At 35.4% G+C, this 17,847-nt stretch overlaps 1 protein-coding gene across 3 annotated transcripts in view; it reads left to right on the top strand.

Annotated features, from left to right (window-relative positions):
* Window positions 1–1,636: 1,636 nt before the first annotated feature.
* Window positions 1,637–17,847, top strand: part of LOC119072719 (mitogen-activated protein kinase-binding protein 1) — a 44,485-nt gene continuing 28,274 nt past the window's right edge. Inside the window, exons 1-3 of one of the 3 annotated variants that reach the window (XM_037177994.1) lie at window positions 1,637–2,060; window positions 3,282–3,452; window positions 16,885–16,976. In XM_037177994.1, coding sequence (XP_037033889.1) covers window positions 3,360–3,452; window positions 16,885–16,976 — 185 coding nt within the window. In that variant the 5' untranslated portion in view covers window positions 1,637–2,060; window positions 3,282–3,359. The remainder of the gene's footprint in view (window positions 2,061–3,281; window positions 3,453–16,884; window positions 16,977–17,847) is intronic. The other 2 variants (XM_037177993.1, XM_037177995.1) reach the window with 2 other exon arrangements.

Here is a 17,847-nt window from a genome sequence, read left to right on the forward strand (position 1 = left end):
TTGCTCGATTTGTATGTAAAATACACATAGGGCCCTAGTAGTGGCCTTAGTCCAGGGACCCAAATTTAATTTTTTTTCAACAACATTCTATTCGGCCTTTCATTACCTTCCAAATGAAACAAAAATTACGAAAAACGAATAAAATTTACTCGAGTTCAATGTAAAATACACACAGGGCCCTAGTAGTGGCCTTAGTCCGAGGACCCAAATTTAAAATTTTTTTCAACTACATTCTATTCGGCCTTTGATTACCTTCCAAATGAAACAAAAATTACGAAAAACGGATGAAATTTGCTCGAGTTATATGTAAAATACACATAGGGCCCTAGTAGTGGCCTTAGTCCAAGGACCCAAATTTAATTTTTTTTCAACAACATTCTATTCGGCCTTTGATTACCTTCCAAATGAAACAAAAATTACGAAAAACGGATGAAATTTGCTCGAGTTATATGTAAAATACACATAGGGCCCTAGTAGCGGCCTTAGTCCAAGGAACCAAATTTAATTTTTTTTTCAACAACATTCTATTCGGCCTTTGATTACCTTCCAAATGAAACAAAAAATACGGAAAACGGATGAAATTTGCTCGAGTTATATGTAAAATACACATAGGGCCCTAGTAGCGGCCTTAGTCCAAGGACCTACATTTAATTTTTTTTTCAACAACATTCTATTCGGTGTTCGATTATCTTTCAAATGAAACAAAAATTACGAAAAACGGATGAAATTTACTCGAGTTGTATGTAAAATACACATAGGGCCCTAGTAGTGGCCTTAGTCCAGGGACCCAAATTTAATTTTTTTTTCAACAACATTCTATTCGGCCTTTCATTACCTTCCAAATGAAACAAAAATTACGAAAAACGAATAAAATTTACTCGAGTTCTATGTAAAATACACATAGGGCCCTAGTAGCTTTTCACTTCTAAGGCCCTAACTCACGGTCCACTCACCCGATTTTAAAAAACTTTTTTTTCCTGGATTGGTATTGACAATACCTATCCTGTCATTTACATTTCCATCGTTTATTTTGCCATAAATATCACCAAAAGACCTTAAATCACTTAGGTGGCCCTAACTCACGAAGGGCCGACCCGAATATGCCCATCTTCGAACTTAGCCTCACTATTTCGACTATCTTTCAGGCAAAAAAAAAATTTGAAATCGGATTTGATTTACTCAAGATATCGACGTGACAGACAGACGGACAGACGGCCCAAATTTTTATTGCGGATTCGTCATCTATGAACATAGGCAAAAACTTTGCCCTTACCGTCTGCTTCGAATTCCATCAATTACACACGGCATCGTAATCCTATAAGCCCCTTCGTACTTCGTACGGGGCTAAAAATCAACGAAATCGTGTACGTCTTGAGTAGAAATGTTAAGTTCAATTTCATTGCTCAATCTCGAAGTTATCAATCTAAGTTGTGAACCTCAGATCTGTTCGTTGTTTGTTGCTTCCGAACCAAAAGAGAGATACACACCGAATGTAATATCTTTCAATCTATCGAAAATTTGTGTTCATTATTTATACTTTTGACTTATTGTTGATGCTGGGTTACCTTATAATTTTACCACCGAAAGTTAACTACACAAACACCATCTCAACCAGTTGTTATGGATGTATGAATATATTCACACGTATGAGAAGAGAATGAACGAACAAAATTATTATAATGAAAATGATATTCCTCCAACACATTCTTGTATAACATTTAGAAATTTTTCAACCAAATGGTAAGATATGTGTGTGGATTGAATCGTTGTTTTAGTTTACCTGTAACGCTTGTCGGTAACACATTCTAAAAAAAAATAATTTTGTCGTCGGTTTCGTGTTGTTTTTTGTTTTGCTATTTATTTTGATAATTTATCTATAGCAAAAATCGCCTTCGAAAACGATAAAATAAAAATTAATGCTTATGTGGACAAGATAAAAAAACAAACGGCAAAACGAAATTAATAGAGAATCGCATTTTAATTTAAACGAACTTACGAAAGAAAATAACAGAAAAAAAAATAATTATTTATTGAAGTGGTTCCCATTCAGTGAAATAAAGGTGTGGATTACTAAAATAAGAATTCTTACAAATTTGATTCTTATCCCAAAATTGGATTAACGATGTGGGATTACAGTGTTTCTTATTGATTAGTTACTCGATGTTTGCTTACCGTGGCATAACAATTAAATTTTGAAAAGAATCCAACTTTTTTTCTACCTCAACATTTCGATTGTACGTTTCGGTCGAAATGACTTAGAGAAGAAAATTAAAATTTGCAATCGAACTAACATCAATCGCTACCTTTATACGTCAATTCATTTACGATTGAGATGACGGTGTAACAAATTGCGCGTCTGTGTATATGGGAAATTATATATTTATTCACATTAAGATTTCATTGTCGTGTTCAGCTTTGAATCATTTTTTTGTCGCTACAGGAGACTTTTGTCTTCAAATTGGCAAATAGTTTTTCATATAAAAACTCAGTTTCAGTAGTTGTTTCTCGAATGAAACTATAAAAAAATGTTCGTTTTGATTTACTTGCATTGACGTTCCGTGCTTTGAAATGACGTCATTTTGCTCGATGTAAACATTTTCTACCACTCCTGGTCTTTTGTAATAAATAGGCCAGCACTTCACGATTTAATGTTCGTGCGAGAAATGGAAGGATTTAGTTTTTCATTTAAACATCGGGGAATAATGATTATGGCCCCGTTATAATTATTAGCCGAACTTTCACCCCAAGGTCATGGACTGTTATTTCTTAATTATACATTAAATATAGCTAAAATGAAGTTGTAAAATTCCTCTCCAAAGTAAAATTATTATTTGGGTTCGGTTTAATGTTATCGGATGAATAATGTGAAGCTATCATGCAACATCATAGAAAATGTTCATTACTTGAGAGCCCAATCGATATTAAACAATTTTTGGAATCCGTGCCGTAAATAACATATCTCCAGTAAACGATTTGTTATTTGTTTGAACTACACGGTCGCTAATTAAAACCAGTAAATGTTGTTTTAAACAGTTTTTAATAAGCGCAGTCGACGTTGTTCGCTTCGAACTTATAAAAAAATCAATTTTTTTTTATTGCCAGTTATCATGATATTATGATCTTGAATCGAAAATGTATTCATCAGATCAGATCGATAGATAGACATGTCGATAGAATAATTGATCGTCCTTCATTGGAATGTGTTTGATACTGATTCACTTCCGATCCGATACACAGACACGTTGTTATACCGCCATAAAAATTGATGAATCTTTTATTAGAAGCAGTAAAACCCTACGTACGACAGAAAATATGTTAAGTTTGTGTACATCTCAAACGAATTATTATAAGTGCAATTCATGACCATTCAACATTGGATTAAAAAAATGTTTGCCCCGCGAAATTCATCACCTGTTCAACTTTTTACCAGCGACGAAATAGCTGCGTATCAGGTTTGTAATATACTGTTCTGTTACTTTTACATTTTCGGTTGGTTGACTTCTTTCTCAAAAGTTACAACCAAAATGAAATCATTATTACCAGAGCAATATGTAGGCAATGTCAAGGTTAATATACAGAAAGAGGTGAATAAACAGTGAACAAGAATTTATACTTTGTGAATTTTACTCATTCCAAATTCATACCGGATCTTAGACGTGAATATTTTCGTTAATATGAAAAAAAATCGATTAATTTCCGGTATATACTTACACCACTGGTGAACAGCACCGAAAACAGAATAATGTTAATTAGCGTAACTAACTAGAATTTCCGTCATAAAGTCGCTGTGCGGGACAGTTTGAAAGTTTTGCATTTTTTAAATAAATTAATTGGATGCAATTATCGGAAATGGGTAAACTTAAGCAGTTGAAATAGAAAATTAAAATTAAAAAACGATTATTTTGGTAACGTGGTAGCAGGCTCAGTATCAAAATTTTTCCATGGAATAAATGGTATTACATGACCAAGTACTTTAAGGTGTCGTTTAATAACACTGTACCACAATTGTATAACTCCTTCAGCCTTCTGGATAATTTTATTCCCATGAACTTAATCCCAAGTCATTCAATTCACGATTTCTATCTGCTCTATAACCGATTAGTAGGGCGAATCGAATTTTTAGAATTTTAAGGGCCGCGATAGCCTGTGTGCGGAAAACGTAGATCATTGAAAACTAATTCCAGGCATATGGTTGATGGATCCGAAGGTACCCGGGAAGAAGTCCCCCCGGACGACTTTAACTTTCAAATGGTCATAACTCGGAAAGCTGAGAGTATTTCTGAAAACAATGTTTTAGCAGGATGTAGAGCGTTAAAAATCCTCTACAAAACTGCCGAAGAAACCGATGGTCCAAAAGGCGTGTCTGTCGAGGTTTTCTAACATCGAAAGTTCGACATTTTCGTTTTTGACTTTTATTTCCTGAGAGACAAATTATTAAGTTTAGCTTTTGGCATGAGGTTGTAGAGGAGGTTGAGTACTACCAGTACACTAGGCATTTTCCCGGTCGGCGATCCTTCCGAAACCACTTTTTCGACATTAATGAATGAACTTTTTAAGTGTACCCACGTCGCCCACGAAGCCAGTGCAGACACTGTAACCGGTGTTGCTGAGTCGAGGTAACCTTGGCCAGTAAGTGCACATAATATTCCATAACAGTAGCTGAACTCTTTTACAAAATATTTAAGAATTCGGTGTAGCACATTTTGTACTACAAAATCTGAGAAAGTGAAATTTGTGAGAAAAACAACAAATAATCGTTTTAATTAGTTATTTGACCCACGAACAGTAGTACGAAGTCGATTTCGTTGCAAATACACATTTTTCGATATTTTTACAAAAGGTTGAACTTCGTGGTATACCGTGTCAATATAATGTGCTACATCGAGATCCCAAATATTTTGTAAAAGAGTTCAGCTACTGTTATGGAATATTATGTGCACTTACTGGCCAAGGTTACCTCGACTCAGCAACACCGGTTACAGTGTCTGCACTGGCTTCGTGGGCGACGTGGGTACACTTAAAAAGTTCATTCATTAATGTTGGTTTCGGATGGATCGCCGACCGGGACAATGCCTAGTGTACTGGTAGTACTCGACCTCCTCTACAACCTCATGCCAAAAGCTAAAGTTAATAATTTGTCTCTCAGGAAATAAAAGTCAAAAACCAAAATGTCGAACTTTCGATGTTAGAAAACCTCGACAGACACACCTTTTGGACCATCGGTTTCTTTGGCAGTTTTGTAGAGTTTTTAACGCTCTACATCCTGCTAGAACATTGTTTTCAAAAATACTCTTAACTTTCCGAGTTATGACCATTTGAAAGTTAAAGTCGTCCGGGGGGACTTCTTCCCGGGCACCTTCGGATCCATCAACCATATGCCTGGACTTAGTTTTCAATGATCTACGTTTTCCGCACACAGGCTATCGCGACCCTTAAAATTCTCAAAATTCGATACGCCCTACCGATTAGTCTTTGAGAAGTTGAAAATTGAATTCTAAAATGATTCTTCCATCGGTACTTAGAACTAGACTATTTGTACCTAAAATGGATTTTGCTTAGCTGTCAAAGTAGATTCTGTGGGTGGGATTTGCTAACTAAGTGCCACTGGTGTTACAGACTAATTCTTTCACATCTCCCCCACTCATGTTCTTATTTTAATTTGATTACCATAATGGGTACGCTTACTTCAACACTTAACGCCCCAATATTTTTTTTGTTTTGCATTCCTTCGCACAGATAGAGATTTGGACGATATGGACCTAGATTTAGAATCTTTTAGAGAATACCGCGACCTAATCTTTTTTGGAATTAAAGTGTAATCCCTCCGGAATTACTTTCATTACAGTACAGCTCGAACGAGTACAATAACTGCATCTACTACCGTAGTTCTAAGTGTCGGGAGGTTTTTTTTATTAATCTGCAATGAGAAATGTTTGTAGAAAATTCTTCACGAACCTCATGAGATTTACGCTCGAGACCCACACTGTGGGTTCCACAGAACTCCAGCCGATAATCTTTACACTGAGTCATTGCGTTCTTAATCCTATCGTCTTACTTACTTACTTAGGCGGGCACTACAACCTACTATTCAGCAATCTTCTCCAATCGGACCTATTCCGCGCCAACGTTCTCCAGTTGCTCACTCTTAGTACTTTTAGATCAGACTCAATTGCATCTTTCCATCTCGCTCTTGGTCTTCCTGGTCTGCGTCTTCCATCGGGATTTGTATTTAGCAGTTTCAGTGGTACTCGTTCCTCGTTCATTCTTTGTACATGACCGAGCCATCTGAATCGATTGATTTTGATGAATTTGACTATATATCAGGCTCCTTGTAAAGCTGATACAGCTCATGGTTGCATCTTCTTCTCCAGTTGCCGTTCACATTGACACCTCCAAAAATTGATCGAAGAATTCTCCTTTCAAAAACAAAAAGTGTCTTTTCGTCACTTTGTGTCATGCAACAAGCTTCCAAGCTTCCATATGCTACAACTGGTCGAATCAGCGATCTGTACAATTCGCACTTAAGGTTGCGGTTGAGTGTTTTTGACCGGATGAGCTTTCCTGTTACCAAGCGTTACCCTTCTACGTATTTCCTCTCCGATGCTATTGTCACTATTGACCAGCGACCCAAGGTAAATAAAGCTGTCGACAGTCTCGAAGTGTTTTCCATTCACCTCCAGCGTATATTCCGTTGGTCTGCTATCAGACAATGAAGTTGTCATGTACTTGGTTTTTCTCTCACTGACCTTGAGACCGAACTCAGCACCCCTATCTTAAATTTTCATGAAATTCTCTTTAACGATGTCAATGTTCCATCCAATTAAGTCTAGGTCATCAGCATATCTTAATAACTGACTCAATTTTCTGAAGATTGTACCGCTGGTTTTTAATCCTATCGTCACATGAAAAAAACTCTAGAGTGTTGGCTTTACTAACTTCTTTGATTCAGGGCTTACTTTAGAGAATTAAAATTCTGAAAATTCCGAAAATTCTGAAAAAGTTCCGAAAAATTCTGAAAAAATTCCTAACAATTCCGAAATATTTTTTAGGAATTTTTTCAGAATTTTTCGGAACTTTTTCAGAATTTTCGGAATTTTCAGAATTTTAATTCTCTAAAGTAAGCCCTGCTTTGATTATATTGGCAATGAGAGCGAATAAATTATCCAGAATTGCTATTGCTCAGGAGAAAAGGAAAATTTTACCTCACTTCAATTTGTGAATTTAATTCGAAACATTACCAAAGTTTATGTGGGGCCTTCTTCTTCAAAACTTAATTTAACAGATAAGAATTACTTGAAGCCCAGTATAACTCAGTACATACTCCAAGCTACCGCTAAAATTTAATCAAACAATTTTTTTTTCTCGAATGATTGCTAATCACTTCATTATACCGGCGTAGATTATATCAACATAAACTTTGTTCTCAATCAGGATCCATTAATTAGCATAAATTTTTGTTGAAATTCGTAAAAATTGAAATTAAAATTATCATTTTTTTGCCCATCATATCTGTTAAGTACACATATTAACATCAACTCTAACTTGATAATTCACACCCACATAAAACCCGAATTTTGACCTTGCCATTGTGTTGAAGATAAACACATAATGCGAACTATAATTTATTTACGAAAAATGCTATGATTTAAAACACTGTTAACGCTCAAAAATGTTAAAAAAAAAAATATTTAAAAAATTCGACAGAAAAAAACAAAATCGAAAAAAAGTTTCCATTAATGCAAAAATCCAAAACAAGCGACAACACTTGTCATATCGTATGGTATTACATAAAAACAAATTGAATTATTAACGCGGTCAGTTGGTTCGTTTATATGTGAAAATGTTTAGTGGGCGATTGTTGTTAAACGCCCAAACTGTATAATACAAATTGGATTTTCAAGTTTTTTTTTTCTTCTTCTTCTTCTCTCTGTTCCGAAGAAAAACCATTTATATTAAGCTCTTTGTTTTGTTTGGTATGCGCTTTTTTGTTTACTAAAAGTCATAAGAAATTTTGCGAATTTTAAACGTCTTTAACTGCCTTTTTCAACCGATTTTTTTTTTTTACTTCTTTCAATTTTGGATTTTGCAATGCTACATGCTTTCAAATGTGTTTCAATTGTAATGAGGAAGTTGGACAATAACATTTGTTAAAATGGCATTTATAGGCATACTATCAAATTGGTTGATCTGAATCACATTTGAGATTTCTTTTGCGTCCACATTATGCAAATTACTTTGGTCTTACTCTACCATCGGAATGTTAGATACGAAAAAAAAGTGGAATTGCGAACTAAACGAAAATAGTGTAAAGCTATTAGATTGTCAGACAATTGGTAATGGATTAAGGAAGTGAGTAATAAATTGGACACAGAATTGATCGATCGGAACGCAGAGACATGTGTGAAAAACAGTAAATTGTTATGATATCGAACGTGACATTATTTTACGATTATTAGCACATCATAAGGGCCCATTGGCAAGATTATGTCACTCATCGAGGAGGGAGGGGAATTAATTTCCGCAGTGCAACCTGTTGTAACAATTCATTGATTTTCTATCCGTTGTTTTTGGTTGTTTTTGAATTGAATCTACAGTGAACCTGTAAACGATATTTCTTGGAATTGAATTCAACGAAATCTACTCATTTGAATGATTTAAGAGCAGTTGACCCTCTGCAAATTTTCAGCCTACATTTAGGCGGAAAAATATTCGTTTTTTGATGATTACTTTGAACCAAAATCTTTTTTCGAAAAAGAGGACATTGAAAGGAAAAATTGGTTTGTGGGTGATAAGTTATCCCGCTTGGAGAAACCTTTGCAGATTGTGTTTTATGCACAGGTTTCTCCAAGTGGGTTAATTCATAACTCACAAACCAATTTTTCCTTTAAAGGGTTGAAAGACTCACAAACCAATTTTTCCTTTAAATGAATGTTTTTCCGCCTAAATGTAGGCTAAAAATTTGCAAATGTAACAGGACTTTGAAAGGAAAAATTGGTTTGTGGATGATAAGTATCCCACTTGGAGAAACCATTGCAGATTGTGCAGACTTATGTACAGGTTTCTCCAAGGGTTGAAAGACTCACAAACCAATTTTTCCTTTAAATGAATGTTTTTCCGCCTAAATGTAGGCTAAAAATTTGCAAATGTAACAGGACTTTGAAAGGAAAAATTGGTTTGTGGGTGATAAGTATCCCACTTGGAGAAACCATTGCAGATTGTGCAGACTTATGTACAGGTTTCTCCAAGGGTTGAAAGACTCACAAACCAATTTTTCCTTTAAAGGAATGTTTTTCCGCCTAAATGTAGGCTAAAAATTTGCAAATGTAAAAGGACTTTGAAAGGAAAAATTGGTTTGTGGGTGATAACTCTTCCCACTTGGGGAAACCATTGCAGATTGTGCAAATTTATGTACAGGTTCCTCCAAGGGTTGAGTTAGGACTCACAAACCAATTTTTCCTTTAACGGAATGTTCTTCCGCCTAAGTGTAGGCTAAACATTTGCAAAGGGTTCATTGCTCTTAACAAATTCCTTAATAACATACCCTGCACTCAATAAATCGTAGGCGTTTATGAACCTCTTCCAGCCATCAATGCCAGAGTTAATCATTATAGAACAATACATTTATTGGATAATGACCAATAAATCTTCTGTTTCCTGACATACGGATCTGATATCAGAATAATAAAAATACATTTCCAACATCATCTTTGTATCTGATTTCAAAATCTTATTTTATTGCCAATTGCCATCCAGTCGAATGAAAATTCTCATGTTTTCTCTCTCGGCTGGCAAGTCACTGAGATTCCACAAATTTTTTCAACAAAAATCGTGTGGATAATCATGTTTTTCATTCGTAAAATTGAACTTACACGACAGTCTATGTGGTAGGGTACACAATATTATGTAATGCAATTTATTGCCTGAAGGTTCAAAATTTATGTCAAATTGAATCAAATTTTTATCGAAAATGTAACAACATTTTTGCTGTTCGAAATGCAATTTCAAATGCAATCCAGAAATAATTTTTTTCCGTTTTTACAATGCCACATATGCTGGAGAATGTGTTTATTATACTTGTCCGTGCAAAATGTGCTCGTTCCGACCGAGAGGTGTTAATTATATAATAAACACAACGCATTATTTCTGTTGGTTAATAGAACTGCGGGTAACTCTTGATGCGATTTAATAAATATTTTGATTATTATTTCTTTCATAAAATCGTTTATGGAATGCACTTGCAATTGAATAATCATTCACCATCTACCTACTCACTCACGTTCGATCAATATGAAAATAATTGCATGCAAAGCGGGATGTAATGTAATGAGATTTAGATGCAATTACTGTCTCAACTCAAAGACTAACAACCTTCAAGTTTTTTTTTTTATTGTGCATTCGGATCTAGCTAAAATATCAAAAAGGTTCTCTCGCTTCCCAATTAAACATTGAATTAGGTTGAATGTAAATATTTTATTGGACAACAGCAATTTAAAACTGATCCATCCACAACATTTAGTTTTATTGCGAATTTTATAATTGTCTTTCAGCTTTAAAACTATGTTTTTACCGATAAAATAGACCAACTATGTTGCAAAAATTTTCATTGTAACCAAGACTGTTAACTTAGAATGTTAACAAGTACTGAACATGATGGACAATTTAATTGTAAAACCAAATTAAGAACAAACGGTAAGATAGTGAGAAATTCAGTGGTTTTATTATGAGTCAATAGATTAAAGCCACGTAGGAAAGACAAAGGAATAACATTTACCTGACGGTGCCATTTTGCTGACAGATGCTAAATAAAAATTGTCGGTGCCATAGGAGTTGCATAATTTCTTATTCCATTGACTGTAAGTCATGGGTCTTACAGCAGAAAATACACCGTACATACGTAACACGATCACTATGTGATTAAAAATGTATGGAAATATGATGACAATCGTTAAGAGGGATTCTTTCGAAAAACGACCTGCCGAAATCGGACCCATTTTCCAGTGGACTTTTTTATATGTGCCTCAATAGGTATTAGTCCCTTGAAGCCAAAAATAATTTTTTGAAAACCGAAAACATGCATTAGAAAGCTAAGACCAGTAGCAATTAGGGGAAACAGTTTTTTGATGTTTTTGTTGCTTTTCGAATGCAGAGGAACCGTCAGAAGTTCGCAGAAATAATCAAGCTTTTACCCATACTTTCAACTGCTCGTAACTCCTCAGCGTTGCATTTTACCTCCCATGATCGACTCATTGCCCCGAAAGTACATGCAATTACCTTTCTAATGACACTTTACACGACCTTGTATGCTTCGTGTAGCCGAAGAAATTTCCAGATGAAAAGTGTATGTTTTCGGTTTTCGATCAGCTCTCGCTATCCACGCAAGCATCGATGAATTTTCAAAAAATTATTTTTGGCTCCTAGGGACCAATACCTATTGAGGCACATATACCAAAGTCCACTGGAAAATGGGTCCGATTTCAACAGGTCGTTTTTCAAAAGAATCCCTCTAAACGTAACACTGTTGTGCCTTTATTAACACGATATCTTTAGCCAATCTCAACCAATTTTCAAAAACTTTGTTTTATTCGATGAAGCATTGAAATCCTAAGTTCAAGGTTGAAGATGCGTTGGTATCGGTTCAACGATATGGTAGTAGTTCTCAAAAGAAGCCTTTTCTTCTCTTTGTTAACACGATGACTGGAGTAATTCTCAAACAATTAAAAAATAGCGGAGCGAGGCTCGGAATTCACACAAGAATTATTTTAACTGAAGACGCAATTTTTAGACCTGTGCATTTTATAGACAATAGTACCGCATGGAACATAAAGGTAACTTCGAACAAGAAAGCTCTGGGCGAAATTACCCCTGGTCAAAATGAAATTATCAATGAGAGACTAGGACCGTTCTAGAATTTCTTTTTCTGATTATGTTTTTGTGGTCATCGAAATTTACATTTGATTGAAATTATTCAGAAATCATTTCCCTTACAATCTATTGAGAAATTTAGACAGTCAGGGATCTGACCCACCCAACATGTAGACATAGTTTAGTTGTTTGCTTGCTTGTCTAATCTGCTTGTATAAGTTATTAGGTGGCTGTGATGCTTAACTCATAGAAGTCTGCTTAGTTTTCGACATAAATAACGTTTACATTACTTTCATGTTTTGAAATATTGATGCAGGCATCAAGAGTATTTGCAGCTGCATAATTAAATCCGTTTTCCATTAACATTTCCCTGTACAAACATATTGTTTGCACATAGCCTTTGATGTTGTACCCTTAAAAGAAAAATCTAGAAAATGATTTTTCATCTAAAAAAACCTTTCGGCAGAAACAAATGAAATGACTTGAACTTTAGTACACGGAAGAATTGTAATCAAAAGGAGCCTTACCCCTTCATTCATAATAAAATGTCAAAAGCACCGATTCGATTTCATTCTGAATGATAACACATTCAGTCAAATACAGTCAAAGAAAAGTAAAAGCAGACATTTTTGGGAGATACATTTGTGGTTTGAATTTGAAATCCACATAGTCTGTTTAACAAAAGAAAACCTAGATTTTGATTTTCTGTATTTTTTGCAAGATTGCAATAGTCGCGGAACGAAATGTTGAAACATAAGAATCTAGGCGTTCACTTGCTAACCAAACTACCAAATCAAAACCTGTCGGTATTTAGTTGTCTTCATCTGTAATTTTCCAGATTTGGGAAACACACGCAAAAAATACTGCCGATAAGATTATCATGCAGCTTATACACATTTTATCTCGTAATTCATAAGACTGTAGATTTTGTCGTTGATAAAATCAAAATTGTATTTTTACCGAAAAAAAAACAAACTAAGAAAAATCGACGACAGCAACTTATATTAATGGAAGCGGACAAATAAACGCCCACGAAATTGAATACGACGAATTTGAGAAATGGTATTTCATTCGAATTTGTATAATGTTATGAAGCCGACAGTTCGGTTACAGCAATAGAATTGTTGTAAAACAGAAAAGTTTCGATGTTTTGTTTTGGATTAAAAAATGTAAACCTTTCCTTCTCGTTCATTTTTGCAATGCCTATTGTCACAGATTAGAACCATAATTCAATGTTTAGACCTCAGTCAAAATAGTTATTTTCTCTACTCAGTGACGAAAAGTAAAACTTTCGTTGGCTTGATTGAGAAAAACGGTGTAATGCAACTCGGTGACAATAATACTTTTTTTTGGTACACGATGTACCTGCAGCCTCAAGCGACAAACTACACATCTAGCTCCCAAAATAGTTATTTACTTGGGCAAGGTGTGATTAATCAGTTTTCTCCACGAGACGCAAACGGCAAACATCAATTTAGATTTGATGAAATGTTAATTTCTCCCGTCTGGACATGACAAGGGAGAAAAAATACATTTTCTGCCCATAGCTGTCATCAGACAAACCGTCATTTTCTCATGGTGGAGAAAATTAGGCTAATCAAACCGCACAAATGAAACAGTTATTTGCTCACCGAGTGAAGAAAAGTTCGAAATTTCATTTCGATGGTGTTGTTTGTGACTAGAGTATAGCGAGGGCCACACATCACACGAGAAAATGAAATTTCCAACTTTTTCCCGAGGTCAACATAATGTTTACAACAAAGACTCCCGAAGTTTCAGCTGTGATGAGAAAATGACTATTTTCTCGCCTGCGTTTGGAAATAGAATTTATCACCACAACCCAGTTGCGGCAATTTTTAAAAAGCGGCAATTTTAGGATTATTTTGCTCGCAGGAAGAAATTCCACCAGCATGCTAAATTGTAAATGCTTTCTGAGGCACTAGATGTAGAGTTTGTCACTCGAGGCGCTGCCAAAGTACTTTACAATCTTTTATTAAGTCATTGCACCCTTAAACAGAATCCATTTAGTGTTTTAGGAACGGCTGGTCTATTGTTAACTACAATGACACAATTAAGCAAAAGATGTGGCAGAGCCAATCATTATAAATTGCGCCTGCCGTTCGAAGAAAGTTAATTTTGCCATGGCTATCACTTTCCGGCTTATATTAACAAAACGAGCCATCAGAACAGTCGGAGCGTTTGCTGCGACTGAGCCCCGTACAAACCCGTATATCTATTGCGTACGTGACCCTAGTTCGTCTGTCACCCTACTTTGACCGTAAGCCTATTGCGCCGGTTAATGTAGTTAAAGTAAAGTTATTATGTAATGTGTACATCTTATAAATTGCGCATAGCGCAATTACGAAGCCCCGTACGACGTTCCTTTCAAATGAAACAAAAATTTCAAATCGCCCTAAAATTTTATTTTTTGAAGGGCCTAGTATCGGCCTCAGTCCGAGGACCCAAATTTAAAATTTTTTCAACTACATTCTATTCGGCCTTTGATTACCTTCAAAATGAAACAAAAATTACGAAAAACGAATGAAATTTGCTCGAGTTATATGTAAAATACACATAGGGCCCTAGTATCGGCCTCAGTCCGAGGACCCAAATTTAAAATTTTTTTCAACTACATTCTATTCGGCCTTTGATTACCTTCCAAATGAAACAAAAATTACGAAAAACGGATGAAATTTGCTCGAGTTATATGTAAAATACACATAGGGCCCTAGTATCGGCCTCAGTCCGAGGACCCAAATTTAAAATTTTTTTCAACTACATTCTATTCGGCCTTTGATTACCTTCAAAATGAAACAAAAATTACGAAAAACGGATGAAATTTGCTCGAGTTATATGTAAAATACACATAGGGCCCTAGTATCGGCCTCAGTCCGAGGACCCAAATTTAAAATTTTTTTCAACTACATTCTATTCGGCCTTTGATTACCTTCAAAATGAAACAAAAATTACGAAAAACGAATGAAATTTGCTCGAGTTATATGTAAAATACACATAGGGCCCTAGTATCGGCCTCAGTCCGAGGACCCAAATTTAAAATTTTTTTCAACTACATTCTATTCGGCCTTTGATTACCTTCAAAATGAAAAAAAAATTACGAAAAACGAATGAAATTTGCTCGAGTTATATGTAAAATACACATAGGGCCCTAGTATCGGCCTCAGTCCGAGGACCCAAATTTAAAATTTTTTTCAACTACATTCTATTCGGCCTTTGATTACCTTCCAAATGAAACAAAAATTACCAAAAACGGATTAAATTTACTCGAGTTATATGTGAAATACACATAGGGCCCTAGTAGCGGCCTTAGGCCAAGGACCCAAATTTAATTTTTTTTTCAACAACATTCTATTCGGCATTCGATTACCTTCCAAATCAAACAAAAATTACGAAAAACGAATGAAATTTACTCGAGTTCTATGTAAAATATACATAGGGCCCTAGTAGCATTTCACTTCTAAGGCCCTAACTCACGGTCCACTCATCCGATTTTAAAAAACTTTTTTTTCCTGGATTGGTATTGACAATACCTATCATTTGCCGTGTCATTTACATTTCCATCGTTTATTTTGCCATAAATATCACCAATCACTTAGGTGGCCCTAACTCACGAAGGGCCGACCCGAATTTGCCCATCTTCGAACTTAGCCTCACTACTTCGACTATCTTTCAGGGGAAAAAAAATTTTTGAAATCGGATTTGATTTACTCAAGATATCGACGTGACAGACGGACAGACGGACAGACGGACAGACAAAATTTTTATTGCGGATTCGTCATCTATGAACATAGGCAAACACTTTGCCCTTACCGTCTGCTTCGAATTCCATCAATTACACACAGCATCGTAATCCTATAAGCCCCTTTGTACTTCGTACGGGGCTAAAAACCATTTCTACTGAAAGATTAGCCGCTCGTAGAGTAGAAAATTTCCTACATCAATTTAACAAGTCATAAATTAACATTACACCGCTCGCTAAAAGCCGCGATAATCAAAGTATGTCAAAACATCAAACTCAACATAAAGTAGCCGAAGAAGTTTGCTTTGAGAAGCGATTATGATAAGATGTTTTTTATAAGATAAATCTCGTCGTCGAGATACACGAACGATGATGGATTACAAAGAAAGTTAGTTTGTTAATTAATCTCGTTTTCCTTTCGCTTTTTTCTTGCGGTTACAGATGGATACTTGGTGCACAATACACAATAAACAATTTTTGTTTCCATCCACTTTTTTTTACAGTTCATTTCTAAATAATTGATGTGGTAATTAAGACTCATTTGGAATACGTAATTACTCAGCTTTTTGATGTATGATTCAACCTGTGTGGTGTTCAGGTGTCAATAAATTTTATTGAATTCTTTAATCATTGAAACGTTGCAAACTAGCATTCCTATATAAACATGTTATCGTGGGTTGATTGGTACTTAAAAAATTTCCTAGTTGACATACCCAAAAACACGTTACGAGAAGGTTACATTTTGGTTAAAATTGTATTTTTAAAGTTTTAATATTTAACTGTTGTCCCATTGGAGAGCTCCAATGTACGGTTGCATCATTACAATGTATTAAGGTTGGAATATAACATTAATTGTGTACAAAATTGGCCGAGTAAGTATAAATTGAAGTCATAGGATTATCGATTTTATTTACGTTGTGAAATGAAGCAATTTAATTTTGCATATGGCGTTGAGATCGTACCGTATATTGAAATATTGAAAACAACGCAAATTGTTGTTTTGCAATGTTTTTGCTTTCGTTACGCCTTTCCTTGATCCAGTAAAGTCTCAATAGTCTGGTCGGCTATATTAATCGAACGATTATGCAGACAATTAACTATGCAAATGTGTACCGATGCCAGACAATTTGTCTGAGTTTAAAAAAAAATGAATTTTAATTAACGTCTCTTGTTTGCCATTAGTTTATCGTCTAGGCTCTAAGTAAACGAACGAAATTATTCGCAAATTGCCATGTTATTAACCTTTGCTTCTTTTCGATTTTCAGATAAAACTGAAGAAAGTGTTGGGCCTAACAGTATGTAGCAATGCAGCGCTCGATGTGTCGCCTACGACTGGTGTTTTAGCCTATCCAGCAGGGTAAGTTCAAAAATCATATTATTGTTAGATTATTACCGAGATTATTACACTGTTTGAGAATTCGACGAACCGACGATTACAAGTCAATTTATTTCTATTTGTTCCACTTACTGTTTTGCACCCGTTAAAAATCCCATTTTCGGAACTAAGCTGTAGTCTTCTTGGTTTCCCTGATTTCTTTCATTTGCCATTTTAAATAGCGTACGAAATTGGATTAAGAGTGATATCGCGAAATCTTCGAACAACTTTGGGGCGAGGGGTCACGGATATTATTTAAAGCTCAAACGATTCGTTGAACTGTTGCGAGTAAAACGTGGTACTACGTTTGGTGTCATATATTTTGTTGTCGACGCTCGAGGTCATGAAGTAAGGGTCTGCCAAAAGGGGCCCAAAATCGTTTTCTTCCGATTAGGCGAGTAAAACAATTTTGGGAAAAAAACTTTTTTCGCTAGCCTTGTAGGCCCTGAAGAGACGCACATTTTGAGTATACACACCACCAGGTCCATGTTGACCTGTTGGTGATATCAATCATTTTAGGTGAAAAAATAGGTGATTTTCCCAAGTCCCTGACCGACTGCAGTGACATAAGTCCGAGACATGGTATGTATGGTGAGATAGCCTAGTCTCTATAGTACCATAACGTGTAAAAACCTCCTTGGATAAGTTTCACTGCAAAGGGTTGGAGTGACTTTAGCGGAAGTTCACCACAAGTCGACGAAATTTTATCCCTTCCTTTCGTTTGTCTTTCGCTTTTTTGAGGTTTTTTGTGCATTAATATCTGTGACCACTTGTCCCAAAATGTCTGATTTTGTTCGATGTTTTGGCGGTATCACTCTTAATAAGAGAAACGGAGAGGAATAGCAGCAACGCA

Source organism: Bradysia coprophila (genome assembly GCF_014529535.1).
Source record: "Bradysia coprophila strain Holo2 chromosome IV unlocalized genomic scaffold, BU_Bcop_v1 contig_84, whole genome shotgun sequence".
In the NCBI taxonomy this organism is placed as follows: domain Eukaryota; kingdom Metazoa; phylum Arthropoda; class Insecta; order Diptera; family Sciaridae; genus Bradysia; species Bradysia coprophila.